Genomic DNA, 14,276 nt, shown 5'->3' with positions numbered 1-14,276 from the left:
ACTGAGCTGCCTTCCCGGTCCTTTTAGAATTTTTGCTCTAATGTTCTGAGTGGTAAGATTTCCCTCCTATTTCAGACTTGAGCCTTATGCAGATCCTTACTATGATTCAATTGTGTACTTGCTCATGAACACAGTTTTACATTTTGGGAAGGAAAATCAATTAAGCATATGACACAAAAGATGAGCATAAGAAGGGAAACATTCTGCTAGGGTACTCCCCAGAGATGCCAGTTGCAGAGACATTGGTTTTAAATTAAGTTTATGGTCAATATTACTTGACTAAACTCAGTTGAAGTATGTGTGTGCATGTGGCTAGAGAATAGTGCTGTAATGTCAAATTATTTCTTTGCTCTGTTTTTGAGAGTTGACAATATCAGACACCTTTAAATTATTTAGGGAATTAAGTAAGCAAAGGATAGTGGGTTACTGCCTCCAAAGCAGTTTTTGGTCTACAACTGGAAGCCAGACCTGCTTTGGCTTCTTTTACTGTCTTCTTATCCACCAGCACTTAATGTAGGTAAATATTTTAGGATTGTGATATTTCTTTATTTATTTTTTGTCGGTCGTGGGGCTTGAACTCTGCACCTGGGCACTGTGCCTCAGCTCTTCAGCTCAAGGCAAGCGCTCTACCACATGAGCCACAGCCCTACTTCCAGTTTTCTGGTGGTTTATTGGAGATAAGAGTTTCATGGATTTTCCTGCCCGGGCTGGCTTTGAACAGTCATTCTCAGATCTCAGCCTCCTGACTAGGATTAGAGCCACTGGCACCGGCTATTTATTTTATTTTTATTTTTTGCAGACCCAAGCGCTTGAACCTCAGGGCCTGGGCACTGTCCCTGAGCTTCTTTGGCTCAAGGCTAGCACTCTACCACTTGAGCCATAGCACCACTTCGGGCTTTCTCTGTGTATGTGGTACTGAGGAATCAAACCCAGGGCCTCAGGCTTGCAAGGCAAGCACTCTACCACTGAGCCACCTTCCCAGTCCTACATTTCTTGTCTAACTTGTTACTCCCTCATTCTTCTCCCTCTTTTCCCCCAGCCCCCCAAAATGTTGTGTTTTTATATGGGTAATATAAGTTTATGTACAGTGTGTGTGTGTGTGTGTGTGTGTGTGTGTGTATTTCGGGATGTTAGAGGATTGTACTTTGTATGTGGTATATTTTCCATCTTCATAATAAACCTGTCCCTTGTAAGAAAAAAAAAAGTGAGCCTCCTTCTTTCCTTCTAAAGCACCAGTAAGGAAGGGCAGATGCCTACCTCTCCCTGTCTGTGTTCACAGGCGCAGACATCGCTAACATCTGCAATGAGGCTGCGCTGCACGCTGCGCGGGAGGGGCACACATCTGTGCACACGTTCAACTTTGAGTATGCTGTGGAGCGCGTCATTGCCGGTGCGGAGACCCTGCCCCTTGTTATGGCCTAGTCTCTCAGTAGGAATACACAGGGGAAGGCCAGCCTCACAAAACAGAGTGAGAGGTAGGGGAGATAGAATCAGATCTAGTCTTGGTCTTATTTTGTAAGTAGTAGCCAAGAGTCTAAAATAAAAAACACCTGCAGACCCAGGTGTGTGAGTCCATCCAGCCCTCGCGTGGCTGAGAGCTGACCACAGACCAGATGAAGCCCAGCTTGTACTGTGTCTGGGGGAGGTAAGGCTCTTGGGCCAGGGCCAGGGTCTGTAGCGCTCTCGGCTAGGAGAGGCGTGAGTCTGCTACTGCCTTCCATCTCAGCCAAGACTCAAGGCTGTGCTTACTCACTAATGGAGTAGCCCAGTTTTGTAGTAGGATGATGGGGGACTGCCTTGAAGCATTGCTTAACTTTGGCTTTTCAAAGTGGGGTCTGAGGAGAGCAGGTGAGTTCTGGATACTTCTGTAACTCCAGGCAGCAGTGTTGGCACTGACCGGGAGTACCAGTGCACCTTCTCATAGCTAGTGTTGAGACCAGCTGAGGTCCTGGTCACATGGTCAGAGCTCGGGCCTTCCTTATGTGCTTGTCCTCTCAGCCTGAGTTCACGCCTGCACCCTGGCCTCCCTGCGGTCCTGGAGGAGGGGCTGCATCTTACCTAGAACAGAGCCTGATTTCTCCCCGCAGACAGAAGGCCAGTCTGCCTTGTGTCCTTCTAAAGAGAGTTTTGTGTAAGTCGCTTGGGCTTACGTAGGACTACAGTACCAGCAGCAACGTGAGAGACGCTGGGAATGACAGGCCTCTGAAAAGAGCACTGGGGGACATTACCTTCTGTGTGAGCACTGCGGAGGCCGCCCTGCCCTGCCCCGCCCCGCCCTGCCCTGCCCCGCCCTGCCCTGCCCTGCCCTGCCACCTCCCCTGCCCGGCCCCTCCCCTGCCCCGCCCCGCCCCGGCCCGGCCCCGCCCCGCCCCTGCCCCGCCCTGCCACCTCCCCTGCCCGGCCCCTCCCCTGCCCCTCCCCTGCCCCGCCCCTGCCACCTCCCCTGCCCCGCCCCTGCCCTGCCCCTCCCCCCCCCCGCCCCGCCCCGCCCTGCCCCTGCTCCGCCCTGCCACCTCCCCTGCCCCGCCCCTCCCCCGCCCTGCCACCTCCCCTGCCCCGCCCCTCCCCCGCCCCGCCCTGCCACCTCCCCTGCCCCACCCCCTGCCCCTCCCCTGCCCTGCCCCTGCCCCGCCCCACCCTGCCACCTCCCCTGCCCCGCCCCCGCCCTGCCCCTCCCTGCCACCTCCCCTGCCCTGCCCTGCCCCTCCCCTGCCCCTCCCCTGCCCTGCCCCTGCCCCGCCCCACCCTGCCACCTCCCCTGCCCCGCCCCCTGCCCCTCCCTGCCACCTCCCCTGCCCCGCCCCGCCCCTCCCCTGCCCCGCCCCTGCCCCTGCCCTGCCCCGCCCCTCCCCCGCCCCGCCCACCCCTGCCCCGCCCCTCCCCCGCCCCGCCCTGCCCCTGCCCTGTGGCGGCACCCAGGTGGTCTGCACAGGAGTGCCCATGCTCGTGTTCCGTCCAGCCCCGCGCCTTCACACTCACGCTCGTGTTCCGTCCAGTCCCGTGCCTTCACACTCACACTCACGCTCGTGTTCCGTCCAGCCCCGTGCCTTCACACTCACGCTCACGCTCGTGTTCCGTCCAGTCCCATGCCTTCACACTCACGCTCACGCTCGTGTTCCGTCCAGCCCCGCGCCTTCACACTCACGCTCACGCTCGTGTTCCGTCCAGCCCCGCGCCTTCACACTCACACTCACGCTCGTGTTCCGTCCAGTCCCGCGCCTTCACACTCACGCTCACGCTCGTGTTCCGTCCAGCCCCGCGCCTTCACACTCACGCTCACGCTCGTGTTCCGTCCAGTCCCGCGCCTTCACACTCACGCTCGTGTTCCGTCCAGTCCCGCGCCTTCACACTCACGCTCACGCTCGTGTTCCGTCCAGTCCCGTGCCTCACACTCATGCTCGTGTTCCGTCCAGTCCCGCGCCTTCACACTCACGCTCACGCTCGTGTTCCGTCCAGCCCCGCGCCTTCACACTCACGCTCACGCTCGTGTTCCGTCCAGTCCCGTGCCTCACACTCACGCTCACGCTCGTGTTCCGTCCAGCCCCGCGCCTTCACACTCACGCTCACGCTCGTGTTCCGTCCAGCCCCGCGCCTTCACACTCACGCTCACGCTCGTGTTCCGTCCAGTCCCGTGCCTCACACTCACGCTCACGCTCGTGTTCCGTCCAGCCCCGTGCCTTCACACACTCACGCTCGTGTTCCGTCCAGCCCCGCGCCTTCACACTCACACTCACGCTCGTGTTCCGTCCAGCCCCGTGCCTTCACACTCACACTCACGCTCGTGTTCCGTCCAGTCCCGCGCCTTCACACACGCTCGTGTTCCGTCCAGCCCCGCGCCTTCACACTCACACTCACGCTCGTGTTCCGTCCAGTCCCGTGCCTTCACACACGCTCGTGTTCCGTCCAGTCCCGTGCCTTCACACTCACACTCACACGCTCGTGTTCCGTCCAGTCCCGTGCCTTCACACACGCTCGTGTTCCGTCCAGCCCCGCGCCTTCACACTCACACTCACGCTCGTGTTCCGTCCAGTCCCGTGCCTTCACACACGCTCGTGTTCCGTCCAGTCCCGTGCCTTCACACTCACACTCACGCTCGTGTTCCGTCCAGCCCCGCGCCTTCACACTCACACACACGCTCGTGTTCCGTCCAGTCCCGTGCCTTCACACTCACACTCACGCCCGTGTTCCGTCCAGTCCCGTGCCTTCACACACACGCTCGTGTTCCGTCCAGTCCCGTGCCTTCACACTCACGCTCACGCTCGTGTTCCGTCCAGTCCCGCGCCTTCACACGCACTCACGCTCGTGTTCCGTCCAGTCCCGTGCCTTCACACTCACACTCACGCTCGTGTTCCGTCCAGTCCCGTGCCTTCACACTCACGCTCACGCTCGTGTTCCGTCCAGTCCCGCGCCTTCACACTCACACGCTCGTGTTCCGTCCAGCCCCGCGCCTTCACACTCACACGCTCGTGTTCCGTCCAGCCCCGCGCCTTCACACTCACGCTCACGCTCGTGTTCCGTCCAGCCCCGCGCCTTCACACTCACGCTCACGCTCGTGTTCCGTCCAGTCCCGTGCCTTCACACTCACGCTCACGCTCGTGTTCCGTCCAGCCCCGGGCCTTCACACTCACGCTCACGCTCGTGTTCCGTCCAGCCCCGGTCCTTCACACTCACACTCACGCTCGTGTTCCGTCCAGTCCCGTGCCTTCACACTCACGCTCGTGTTCCGTCCAGTCCCGTGCCTTCACGCTCACGCTCGTGTTCCATCCAGTCCCGTGCCTTCACACTCACGCTCGTGTTCCGTCCAGTCCCGTGCCTTCACACACACGCTCATGTTCCGTCCAGTCCCGTGCCTTCACACTCACACTCACGCTCGTGTTCCGTCCAGCCCCGCGCCTTCACACACTCACGCTCGTGTTCCGTCCAGTCCCGTGCCTCACACTCACGCTCACGCTCGTGTTCCGTCCAGTCCCGTGCCTTCACACTCACGCTCACGCTCGTGTTCCGTCCAGCCCCGGGCCTTCACACACACTCACGCTCGTGTTCCGTCCAGCCCCGTGCCTTCACACTCACGCTCACGCTCGTGTTCCGTCCAGCCCCGGTCCTTCACACTCACACTCACGCTCGTGTTCCGTCCAGCCCCGGTCCTTCACACTCACACACTCCTGCGTCTGTGACTGAGCTGCTGTCACATCTGTCTTGAGTAAGTTCACAAGCTCACAGGAGTGGGATAGGAGACCACAGTCAGGGTTGTTCTAAATACCCTGAGCCCGGGCATTAGTCAAGGTGTATAAGTGGGAACTTGGAGGTGTGGAAAAATTGGGATAATAAGTGGTCCTGAAGAAGAGGTTGGCGCAGGGAGAAGGGAGGAGACTGTCAGCTGCATTATTGGAGACATTCAGAGTTCCCTTGACTGGGTATCAGGAGAGACAGCTGTGGGTGAGAGTTGGGCAAGGCTGCCACCCCTGTGGGCGAGAGGAAGCCCTGACAAGTGTGCAGCGCGCGCTGGGCCTTAACTCCGCTGTGCCTTTTTCAGGGACTGCCAAAAAGAGCAAGATCCTCTCCAAGGAGGAGCAGAAGGTGGTGGCCTTCCACGAGTCCGGCCATGCCCTGGTGGGCTGGCTGCTGGAGCACACGGAGGCAGTGATGAAGGTGGGAGATTCTGTGCTCCTGAGAGAAAGCCTGCAACTGCTGCACCCAGCCCCAGACAGCGGTGGGGACGGGGCTTCCGACAGGAGTGCATCCCAACCACTGCTCCAGCCACTAGCATGACCAGAGACTCTGTGTGCCCCAGGCCAGTGTCTGAATGCGTCTGAATGACTGGCTGGTGTGAGCTGAAAATTGGTGCTGAAAACTTGCTCTGCTGGAGAGACAGCATGAAAGCTCCCAGTCACACCAAATGCTACGTTAATTCATTGTGTCCAGAGAATGTGGATCTTGATTGAAGACCTTGAGTGGACGTTGAGGAAGCCGGGGCTATAGAACTCGGGGTACATACTACAGCCCAGGGTGTGGCCTCCTTTGGGAGGCCTTAGTTATGCTGAGAAGGTGGTTTGGTTTGCAGTCCATACCTGCTCCACAGTCCTCAGAAGCTGTAGAAATGAGACCAGGCAGCCTGCAGCCTCTGTAAGGTGGTGTTGATCTCTGTGGCGGTGACAGCGGTGTGGGCTCTGTGCAGTGGTGTTGATCTCTGTGGAGGTGACAGCGGTGTGGTCTCTGTGCAGTGGTGTTGATCTCTGTGGAGGTGACAGCGGTGTGGTCTCTGTGCAGTGGTGTTGATCTCTGTGGAGGTGACAGCGGTGTGGTCTCTGTGCAGTGGTGTTGATCTCTGTGGAGGTGACAGCGGTGTGGTCTCTGTGCAGTGGTGTTGATCTCTGTGGAGGTGACAGCGGTGTGGTCTCTGCAGTGGTGTTGATCTCTCTATGTGGAGGTGACAGCGGTGTGGGCTCTGCAGTGGTGTTGATCTCTGTGGAGGTGACAGCGGTGTGGGCTCTGTGCAGTGGTGATGATCTCTGTGGAGGTGACAGCGGTGTGGTCTCTGTGCAGTGGTGTTGATCTCTGTGGAGGTGACAGCGGTGTGGTCTCTGTGCAGTGGTGTTGATCTCTGTGGAGGTGACAGCGGTGTGGGCTCTGTGCAGTGGTGTTGATCTCTGTGGAGGTGACAGCGGTGTGGGCTCTGTGCAGTGGTGTTGATCTATGTGGAGGTGACAGCGGTGTGGGCTCTGCAGTGGTGTTGATCTCTGTGGAGGTGACAGCGGTGTGGTCTCTGTGCAGTGGTGTTGATCTCTGTGGAGGTGACAGCGGTGTGGTCTCTGTGCAGTGGTGTTGATCTCTGTGGAGGTGACAGCGGTGTGGTCTCTGCAGTGGTGTTGATCTCTGTGGAGGTGACAGGTGTGGTCTCTTTGCAGTGGTGTTGATCTCTGTGGAGGTGACAGCGGTGTGGTCTCTGCAGTGGTGTTGATCTCTGTGGAGGTGACAGCGGTGTGGGCTCTGTGCAGTGGTGTTGATCTCTGTGGAGGTGACAGCGGTGTGGGCTCTGTGCAGTGGTGTTGATCTCTGTGGAGGTGACAGCGGTGTGGTCTCTGCAGTGGTGTTGATCTCTGTGGAGGTGACAGGTGTGGTCTCTTTGCAGTGGTGTTGATCTCTGTGGAGGTGACAGCGGTGTGGTCTCTGCAGTGGTGTTGATCTCTGTGGAGGTGACAGCGGTGTGGTCTCTGTGCAGTGGTGTTGATCTCTGTGGAGGTGACAGCGGTGTGGGCTCTGTGCAGTGGTGTTGATCTCTGTGGAGGTGACAGCGGTGTGGGCTCTGTGCAGTGGTGTTGATCTATGTGGAGGTGACAGCGGTGTGGGCTCTGCAGTGGTGTTGATCTCTGTGGAGGTGACAGCGGTGTGGTCTCTGTGCAGTGGTGTTGATCTCTGTGGAGGTGACAGCGGTGTGGTCTCTGTGCAGTGGTGTTGATCTCTGTGGAGGTGACAGCGGTGTGGGCTCTGTGCAGTGGTATTGATCTCTGTGGAGGTGACAGGTGTGGTCTCTTTGCAGTGGTGTTGATCTCTGTGGAGGTGACAGCGGTGTGGTCTCTGCAGTGGTGTTGATCTCTGTGGAGGTGACAGCGGTGTGGGCTCTGTGCAGTGGTGTTGATCTCTGTGGAGGTGACAGCGGTGTGGTCTCTGTGCAGTGGTGTTGATCTCTGTGGAGGTGACAGCGGTGTGGTCTCTGTGCAGTGGTGTTGATCTCTGTGGAGGTGACAGCGGTGTGGTCTCTGCAGTGGTGTTGATCTCTGTGGAGGTGACAGCGGTGTGGGCTCTGTGCAGTGGTGTTGATCTCTGTGGAGGTGACAGCGGTGTGGTCTCTGTGCAGTGGTGTTGATCTCTGTGGAGGTGACAGCGGTGTGGGCTCTGTGCAGTGGTATTGATCTCTGTGGAGGTGACAGAGGTGTGGTCTCTTTGCAGTGGTGTTGATCTCTGTGGAGGTGACAGCGGTGTGTTCTCTGTGCAGTGGTGTTGATCTCTGTGGAGGTGACAGCGGTGTGTTCTCTGTGCAGTGGTGTTGATCTCTGTGGAGGTGACAGCGGTGTGGGCTCTGCAGTGGTGTTGATCTCTGTGGAGGTGACAGCGGTGTGGGCTCTGTGCAGTGGTGTTGATCTATGTGGAGGTGACAGCGGTGTGGTCTCTGTGCAGCGGTGATGATCTCTGTGGAGGTGACAGCGGTGTGGGCTCTGTGCAGTGGTGTTGATCTCTGTGGAGGTGACAGCGGTGTGTTCTCTGTGCAGTGGTGTTGATCTCTGTGGAGGTGACAGCGGTGTGGTCTCTGTGCAGTGGTGTTGATCTCTCTATGTGGAGGTGACAGCGGTGTGGTCTCTGTGCAGTGGTATTGATCTCTGTGGAGGTGACAGCGGTGTGGTCTCTGTGCAGTGGTATTGATCTCTGTGGAGGTGACAGCGGTGTGGTCTCTGTGCAGCGGTGATGATCTCTGTGGAGGTGACAGCGGTGTGTTCTCTGTGCAGTGGTGATGATCTCTGTGGAGGTGACAGCGGTGTGGGCTCTGTGCAGTGGTGTTGATCTCTGTGGAGGTGACAGCAGTGTGGGCTCTGTGCAGTGGTGTTGATCTCTGTGGAGGTGACAGCGGTGTGTTCTCTGTGCAGTGGTGTTGATCTCTGTGGCGGTGACAGCGGTGTGGTCTCTGTGCAGTGGTGTTGATCTCTGTGGAGGTGACAGCGGTGTGGGCTCTGTGCAGTGGTGATGATCTCTGTGGAGGTGACAGCGGTGTGGGCTCTGTGCAGTGGTGTTGATCTCTATGTGGAGGTGACAGAGGTGTGGTCTCTGTGCAGTGGTGTTGATCTCTGTGGAGGTGACAGCGGTGTGTTCTCTGTGCAGTGGTGATGATCTCTGTGGAGGTGACAGCGGTGTGGGCTCTGTGCAGTGGTGTTGATCTCTGTGGAGGTGACAGCGGTGTGGGCTCTGTGCAGTGGTGTTGATCTCTGTGGAGGTGACAGCGGTGTGGGCTCTTTGCAGTGGTGTTGATCTCTGTGGAGGTGACAGCGGTGTGGGCTCTTTGCAGTGGTGTTGATCTCTGTGGAGGTGACAGCGGTGTGGTCTCTGTGCAGTGGTGTTGATCTCTCTATGTGGAGGTGACAGCGGTGTGGGCTCTGTGCAGTGGTGTTGATCTCTGTGGAGGTGACAGCGGTGTGGTCTCTGTGCAGTGGTGTTGATCTCTGTGGAGGTGACAGCGGTGTGGTCTCTGTGCAGTGGTGTTGATCTCTGTGGAGGTGACAGCGGTGTGGGCTCTGTGCAGTGGTGTTGATCTCTGTGGAGGTGACAGCGGTGTGGTCTCTGCAGTGGTGTTGATCTCTGTGGAGGTGACAGCGGTGTGGTCTCTGTGCAGTGGTGATGATCTCTGTGGAGGTGACAGCGGTGTGGTCTCTGTGCAGTGGTGATGATCTCTGTGGAGGTGACAGCGGTGTGTTCTCTGTGCAGTGGTGTTGATCTCTGTGGAGGTGACAGCGGTGTGGGCTCTGTGCAGTGGTGATGATCTCTGTGGAGGTGACAGCGGTGTGTTCTCTGTGCAGTGGTGTTGATCTCTCTGTGGAGGTGACAGCGGTGTGGGCTCTGTGCAGTGGTGATGATCTCTGTGGAGGTGACAGCGGTGTGGTCTCTGTGCAGTGGTGTTGATCTCTGTGGAGGTGACAGCGGTGTGGGCTCTGTGCAGTGGTGATGATCTCTGTGGAGGTGACAGAGGTGTGGTCTCTGCAGTGGTGTTGATCTCTGTGGCGGTGACAGCGGTGTGGGCTCTGTGCAGTGGTGTTGATCTCTGTGGAGGTGACAGCGGTGTGGGCTCTGTGCAGTGGTGTTGATCTATGTGGAGGTGACAGTGGTGTGGTCTCTGTGCAGTGGTGTTGATCTCTGTGGAGGTGACAGCGGTGTGGGCTCTGTGCAGTGGTGTTGATCTCTGTGGAGGTGACAGCGGTGTGGTCTCTGTGCAGTGGTGTTGATCTCTGTGGAGGTGACAGCGGTGTGTTCTCTGTGCAGTGGTGTTGATCTCTGTGGAGGTGACAGCGGTGTGGGCTCTGCAGTGGTGTTGATCTCTGTGGAGGTGACAGCGGTGTGGGCTCTGTGCAGTGGTGTTGATCTATGTGGAGGTGACAGCGGTGTGGTCTCTGTGCAGCGGTGATGATCTCTGTGGAGGTGACAGCGGTGTGGGCTCTGTGCGGTGGTGTTGATCTCTGTGGAGGTGACAGCGGTGTGTTCTCTGTGCAGTGGTGTTGATCTCTGTGGAGGTGACAGCGGTGTGGTCTCTGTGCAGTGGTGTTGATCTCTCTATGTGGAGGTGACAGCGGTGTGGTCTCTGTGCAGTGGTATTGATCTCTGTGGAGGTGACAGCGGTGTGGTCTCTGTGCAGTGGTATTGATCTCTGTGGAGGTGACAGCGGTGTGGTCTCTGTGCAGCGGTGATGATCTCTGTGGAGGTGACAGCGGTGTGTTCTCTGTGCAGTGGTGATGATCTCTGTGGAGGTGACAGCGGTGTGGGCTCTGTGCAGTGGTGTTGATCTCTGTGGAGGTGACAGCGGTGTGGGCTCTGTGCAGTGGTGTTGATCTCTGTGGAGGTGACAGCGGTGTGTTCTCTGTGCAGTGGTGTTGATCTCTGTGGAGGTGACAGCGGTGTGGTCTCTGTGCAGTGGTGTTGATCTCTGTGGAGGTGACAGCGGTGTGGGCTCTGTGCAGTGGTGATGATCTCTGTGGAGGTGACAGCGGTGTGGGCTCTGTGCAGTGGTGTTGATCTCTATGTGGAGGTGACAGAGGTGTGGTCTCTGTGCAGTGGTGTTGATCTCTGTGGAGGTGACAGCGGTGTGTTCTCTGTGCAGTGGTGATGATCTCTGTGGAGGTGACAGCGGTGTGGGCTCTGTGCAGTGGTGTTGATCTCTGTGGAGGTGACAGCGGTGTGGGCTCTGTGCAGTGGTGTTGATCTCTGTGGAGGTGACAGCGGTGTGGGCTCTTTGCAGTGGTGTTGATCTCTGTGGAGGTGACAGCGGTGTGGGCTCTTTGCAGTGGTGTTGATCTCTGTGGAGGTGACAGCGGTGTGGTCTCTGTGCAGTGGTGTTGATCTCTCTATGTGGAGGTGACAGCGGTGTGGGCTCTGTGCAGTGGTGTTGATCTCTGTGGAGGTGACAGCGGTGTGGTCTCTGTGCAGTGGTGTTGATCTCTGTGGAGGTGACAGCGGTGTGGTCTCTGTGCAGTGGTGTTGATCTCTGTGGAGGTGACAGCGGTGTGGGCTCTGTGCAGTGGTGTTGATCTCTGTGGAGGTGACAGTGGTGTGGTCTCTGCAGTGGTGTTGATCTCTGTGGAGGTGACAGCGGTGTGGTCTCTGTGCAGTGGTGATGATCTCTGTGGAGGTGACAGCGGTGTGGTCTCTGTGCAGTGGTGATGATCTCTGTGGAGGTGACAGCGGTGTGTTCTCTGTGCAGTGGTGTTGATCTCTGTGGAGGTGACAGCGGTGTGGGCTCTGTGCAGTGGTGATGATCTCTGTGGAGGTGACAGCGGTGTGTTCTCTGTGCAGTGGTGTTGATCTCTCTGTGGAGGTGACAGCGGTGTGGGCTCTGTGCAGTGGTGATGATCTCTGTGGAGGTGACAGCGGTGTGGTCTCTGTGCAGTGGTGTTGATCTCTGTGGAGGTGACAGCAGTGTGGGCTCTGTGCAGTGGTGATGATCTCTGTGGAGGTGACAGAGGTGTGGTCTCTGCAGTGGTGTTGATCTCTGTGGCGGTGACAGCGGTGTGGGCTCTGTGCAGTGGTGTTGATCTCTGTGGAGGTGACAGCGGTGTGGGCTCTGTGCAGTGGTGTTGATCTATGTGGAGGTGACAGCGGTGTGGTCTCTGTGCAGTGGTGTTGATCTCTGTGGAGGTGACAGCGGTGTGTTCTCTGTGCAGTGGTGTTGATCTCTCTGTGGAGGTGACAGCGGTGTGTTCTCTGTGCAGTGGTGTTGATCTCTATGTGGAGGTGACAGCGGTGTGGTCTCTGTGCAGTGGTGTTGATCTCTGTGGAGGTGACAGCGGTGTGGGCTCTGTGCAGTGGTGTTGATCTCTGTGGAGGTGACAGCGGTGTGTTCTCTGTGCAGTGGTGTTGATCTCTGTGGAGGTGACAGCGGTGTGGGCTCTGTGCAGTGGTGTTGATCTCTGTGGAGGTGACAGCGGTGTGGTCTCTGCAGTGGTGTTGGTCTCTGTGGAGGTGACAGCAACCTCTGTGTTTGTGTTTGAGGAGCAGCAGGTGGTCTGGATGCGCTTCTGAGCAACAGGAGGCTCTGACATGTGGCCTCCTGTGACTTTGAAGTCACTGAGTGTATAGGGTCAGGCCAGTGTGAGCCAAGCAGAGCAGTAAGGAAGTCAGTATAGGTAAAGGAAAATCCATGTTGAGCACAGTCAGCTTTAGATTTCCTTTATTTTTATTTCGTGTACCAATCCTGGGGCTTGAACTCTTGGTCTGGATGCTGTCCTTTAGTTTTTATGCTTAAGATGGTGCTCTACACTTGAGCTACAGCTTCACTTCTGAGTTTTTTGCTAGTTAATTGGAGATTAAGGGTTTCAGGAACTTTTCTGCCTGGGCTGGCTTCAAAGCATGATTCTCAGATCTCAGCCTCCTGAGTAGCTAGGGTTACAGGCGTGAGCCACTGGCGCCCGGCTCTTGTCCTGTGTGCCTCCTGGTATTGGCCTGGAGAGGGGGAAGCAAGAGGGAACAAGCTCTGTCCCCAGCACACACCCTGGGTGTCCCCTGGGACGCATGCTGCAGCAGGAGTTCAGTGGGCACTGGCTTGAGACGTCGTTTGTCTTCACACTTCATGTTACCTTGTAACATGTAGGAAGCATTGGCTTCCTAAACACATAGAGACAATGTAAGGAAGAGCCCCTCTCCCCCAGAAGTCCCAGGTGTATGCCTCCTCCAACCCCCAGTGTGCACCACCTAGAACCCCCTGGTGCTCACCCTCTGGAAACGCCTGATGTATACCCCAGGAACCTCTGGTGTTCACCTGCTACATACCTCCTTGAGCCTCCTGGTGCTTACCTTCTAGAAACTCCTGGTGTGTATCCCCAGAAGCCCGTGGTACGCACCCCCAGAATTCCCTTGAGTGCACCCCCAGAATTCCTGGTGGGTGTATCCCCTAGAAGCCCCTGGTGTGCACCCCCAGAAATCCCTGGTGTGTACCCTCAGAAACCCCTGGTGCTTAGCTTCTAGAAACTACTGGTATGTTCCCCCAGAAACCTCTGGTGCATGCCCCCAGAAGCCTCCTCTCTCCCAGTGCACACCCCAGAAACCCATGAGCGTCTGTCTTTGCTGTCATAATTCTAAGAGTGAGGAGGTGCAGATTTGACTGGTGACTGCATTGAGCCCTGTTTTATGTGGTCCATCCTTCCCTGAAAGACTTCACGCTCAAGGGGTAACATTGTCCAAAAAAAAAGATTGTCTTCCTCCCCCCCATCCCTCTCAGTCCTGGGGCTTGAACTCTGGGCCTGGCTGCTGTTCCTGAACCTCTCTGTGCTCAAGGCTAGCGCTCTATCACTTGAGACACAAGGCCACTTCCAGCTTTTTCTGAATAGTTTATTGAATAAAGAAGTCTCATGGCCTTTCCTGCCTGGGCTGGCTTTGAGCCACAGTCCTCAGGTCTCAGCCTTCTGATTAGCTAGGGTTACAGGTGTGAGCCACTGGCAAGCAAGGCACTCTATACCTGACTTACGTAACTGTAACCTCTCTGTAATAACGATTAAAACGAAAACCTCCCACTCCTTGCCGACGTCATGACCTTGACCTTCTGCAGGTCTCCATAGCACCTCGGACAAACTCTGCCCTGGGCTTTGCCCAGATGCTCCCTCGGGACCAGCACCTCTTCACCAAGGAGCAGCTGTTCGAGCGCATGTGCATGGCCCTGGGTGGCCGGGCAGCTGAGGCCATCTCCTTCAGCAAGGTCACTTCTGGTGAGGAGCCTGCTCCCGGGGTCTGGAGTTGTCAGAGTGCCTTTACTCCCATCCCCTTAGCTCTGATCATGTGATGGAAGAAGGCTGGTGGAAGAGCTTTGCAGTGCAGGTGCCGTTTCAGCAGGAGGTGTGTGTGTGTGTGTGTGTGTGTGTGTGTGTGTGTGTGTGTGTGTGTGTGTGTGTGTGTGTGTGTGTCTAGGGATTCCTCCTCTGTTTATATGCTGGTTTTGACACAAAGTCTCCATAACTCTGCTTAGGCTAGTCTCAGACTCATGATCCTCCTACTTCCACATCCCAAGTAGCTGATATTGTACACATGAACTA

The 14,276-nt window shown here is 56.9% G+C and overlaps 1 protein-coding gene across 2 annotated transcripts in view; it reads left to right on the top strand.

Moving 5' to 3' along the window:
• Window positions 1-14,276, top strand: part of Spg7 (SPG7 matrix AAA peptidase subunit, paraplegin) — a 44,910-nt gene that overhangs the window by 25,738 nt on the left and 4,896 nt on the right. For both annotated transcript variants that reach the window (XM_042702226.1, XM_042702225.1), the window contains 3 exons: window positions 1,280-1,390; window positions 5,534-5,649; window positions 13,796-13,952. In XM_042702226.1, the coding sequence (XP_042558160.1) occupies window positions 1,280-1,390; window positions 5,534-5,649; window positions 13,796-13,952 (384 nt within the window). The remainder of the gene's footprint in view (window positions 1-1,279; window positions 1,391-5,533; window positions 5,650-13,795; window positions 13,953-14,276) is intronic.

Source organism: Dipodomys spectabilis, unplaced genomic scaffold, assembly GCF_019054845.1.
Source record: "Dipodomys spectabilis isolate Male_0828 unplaced genomic scaffold, ASM1905484v1 ptg000318l, whole genome shotgun sequence".
NCBI classification, from domain to species: domain Eukaryota; kingdom Metazoa; phylum Chordata; class Mammalia; order Rodentia; family Heteromyidae; genus Dipodomys; species Dipodomys spectabilis.
Note: the sequence above shows the minus strand (reverse complement) of the source record. Positions and strands in the feature narration are given on the sequence as shown.